The sequence below is a fragment of the Tachysurus fulvidraco genome, chromosome 2 (genome assembly GCF_022655615.1).
Source record: "Tachysurus fulvidraco isolate hzauxx_2018 chromosome 2, HZAU_PFXX_2.0, whole genome shotgun sequence".
Taxonomy (NCBI): domain Eukaryota; kingdom Metazoa; phylum Chordata; class Actinopteri; order Siluriformes; family Bagridae; genus Tachysurus; species Tachysurus fulvidraco.
In genome coordinates, this window is record NC_062519.1 from 231,463 (window position 1) to 233,962 (window position 2,500).

A 2,500-nucleotide genomic window follows, 5' to 3' on the forward strand; every position below is an offset into this window, starting at 1 on the left:
AAACCGCTGCCTGCTCCCAACTCCACCACACACCGAGTTTGGTGTAGATAGTTTGAAAGCTTGCCGAGTTATAAACCTCCAAATTATAAACCTCCATTTTGAGACCCGGTACCGGAAGTACTGGTACTCGGAACGCTTAGAAAAGTAACAGCAACAAACTTCAGACCAGCGTCTACAACATATCCGAGTTTCTTCTACAAAGCCACCATAATAAGAGTAAAGAAGCTTTTCCATTGTCTGCTGTGACCTTGCAGTGAATTAAACATTGCTGATTAAAACTCACTGCGTCTCACTCTGAAGTCAAATAATTAATAATCAATTCCTCATCAAAAATGTTTTATTTACAGAGAAACTGTCGTTAAATAAATGATCGTCAGCATGAAACATTTCAACTGAGTGTCTGTCCATGGGTGAAGCAGACTAATGACACCATAACTAACCATAATAAAGCAATGTCCTGATGTGTAGTGCAGTACTCCTGCTCCTGCACTACACATGTGTCAACAGGGTGCAGTCACATCTGTCTAGTGTCTGTGTAACAGTCAAGTGTAATTCAGTGTGTGACCACACGGTGGCCAATGACAACAAGAAGCAGGCGTTACTTCTTATCTTTATTATTACAAACGGGTGCTTAAGCCGAAACATTCTGGGGGAAAACTCATAAACTATTTTAAACAAATATTAAATTAAAAAACAACACAATCTTTATACAGTCTAAAAAATCACAAATCAAACGTCTTTATCATGTTATTTAATTTGCTCCTGATCCTAAAGAATATTTTACTGGCTGCTCTTTTGTCTTACACACACACACACACACACACACACACACACACACACACACACACACACACACACACACACAGAGTAACACTACATTTTATGTAATGGTCATTTTTAAGAATCACACACACACACACACACACACACACACACACACACACACACACACACACAGTAACACTACAGTATATGAAAGGGTCATTTTTAAGCATCACACACACACACACACACACACACACACACACACACACACACACACACACTCACACACAGTAACACTACAGTATATGAAAGCATCATCTTTAAGCACCACACACACACACACACACACACACACACACACACACACACACACACACACACACACACACACACACAGTAACACTACAGTATATGAAAGCTTTAAGCACCACACACACACACACACACACACACACACACACACACACACACACACACAGTAACACTACAGTATATGAAAGCTTTAAGCACCACACACACACACACACACACACACACACACACACACACACACACAAACACAAAAGTATATGAAATCTTTAAGAACCACACACACACACACACACACACACACACACACACACACACACACACACACACACACACACACAGTAACACTACAGTATATGAAAGCTTTAAGCACCACACACACACACACACACACACACACACACACACACACACACACAGTAACACTACAGTATATGAAAGCTTTAAGCACCACACACACACACACACACACACACACACACACACACAGTAACACTACAGTATATGAAAGCTTTAAGCACCACACACACACACACACACACACACACACACACAGTAACACTACAGTATATGAAAGCTTTAAGCACCACACACACACACACTCACACACACACACACACACAGTAACACTACAGTATATGAAAGCTTTAAGCACCACACACACACACACACACACACACACACACACACACACACACACACACACACACACACACAGTAACACTACAGTATATGAAAGCTTTAAGCACCACACACACACACACACACACACACACACACACACACACACACACACACACACACACACACAGTAACACTACAGTATATGAAAGCTTTAAGCACCACACACACACACACACACACTCACACACACACACACACACACACACACACACACACACACACACACACACACACACACACACACACACACACACACACACACACACACACACACACACACACACACACACACACACAGTAACACTACAGTATATGAAAGCTTTAAGCACCGTTACCTGAACATCAATATTTTCACGTGTAAGTGAATAATGTGCTACATGAAGGCTGTGGTCTGATGTTACAGTCTGACTTTAAACACAAATCATCTCTAATGATCTAATTAGCTAGTTATCTATCATGCTCCAGAACTCTGAGGACCTCAGAGGGCTACTAAGGGGTGTACCCATTAGAGGGTGTGTCCAGTACATGGCGTGTTCACTAGGGGGCGTGTCCAATAGAGGGTGTGTCCACTAGATGGCAGGAGGGTGTGTTCACAAGCACATATTTTAACTGATTGAACATTACAGTAAAGTCAGACAAAGGAGTTATTCATCAGTCCCTGAGTGTTTCCTTCTGTTCCATATCCAGTAGGCAAGATAAAATGATTTTTGTAAAATGAGCACCTTGTGAAACACACACACAC

The 2,500-nt window shown here is 41.6% G+C and overlaps 2 protein-coding genes across 3 annotated transcripts in view; both read right to left on the bottom strand.

Annotated features, from left to right (window-relative positions):
• Positions 1–924, bottom strand: part of LOC125140763 (EEF1A lysine methyltransferase 3-like) — a gene marked incomplete at its 3' end in the record, with an annotated part of 1,829 nt that extends 905 nt beyond the window's left edge. Inside the window, exon 1 of the mRNA XM_047810443.1 lies at positions 327–924. Coding sequence (XP_047666399.1) covers positions 327–408 — 82 coding nt within the window. The remainder of the gene's footprint in view (positions 1–326) is intronic.
• Positions 1–2,500, bottom strand: part of LOC113639045 (25-hydroxyvitamin D-1 alpha hydroxylase, mitochondrial) — a 9,177-nt gene that overhangs the window by 2,309 nt on the left and 4,368 nt on the right. The window contains exon 9 of one of the 2 annotated variants that reach the window (XR_007138836.1): positions 2,491–2,500. This exon is cut by the window's right edge and continues 205 nt beyond it. The gene's annotated coding sequence lies outside the window, so the exon portion shown is untranslated. Of the gene's footprint in view, positions 1–1,950 lie in introns of those variants that run through there. The other variant, XM_027140695.2, reaches the window with a different exon arrangement.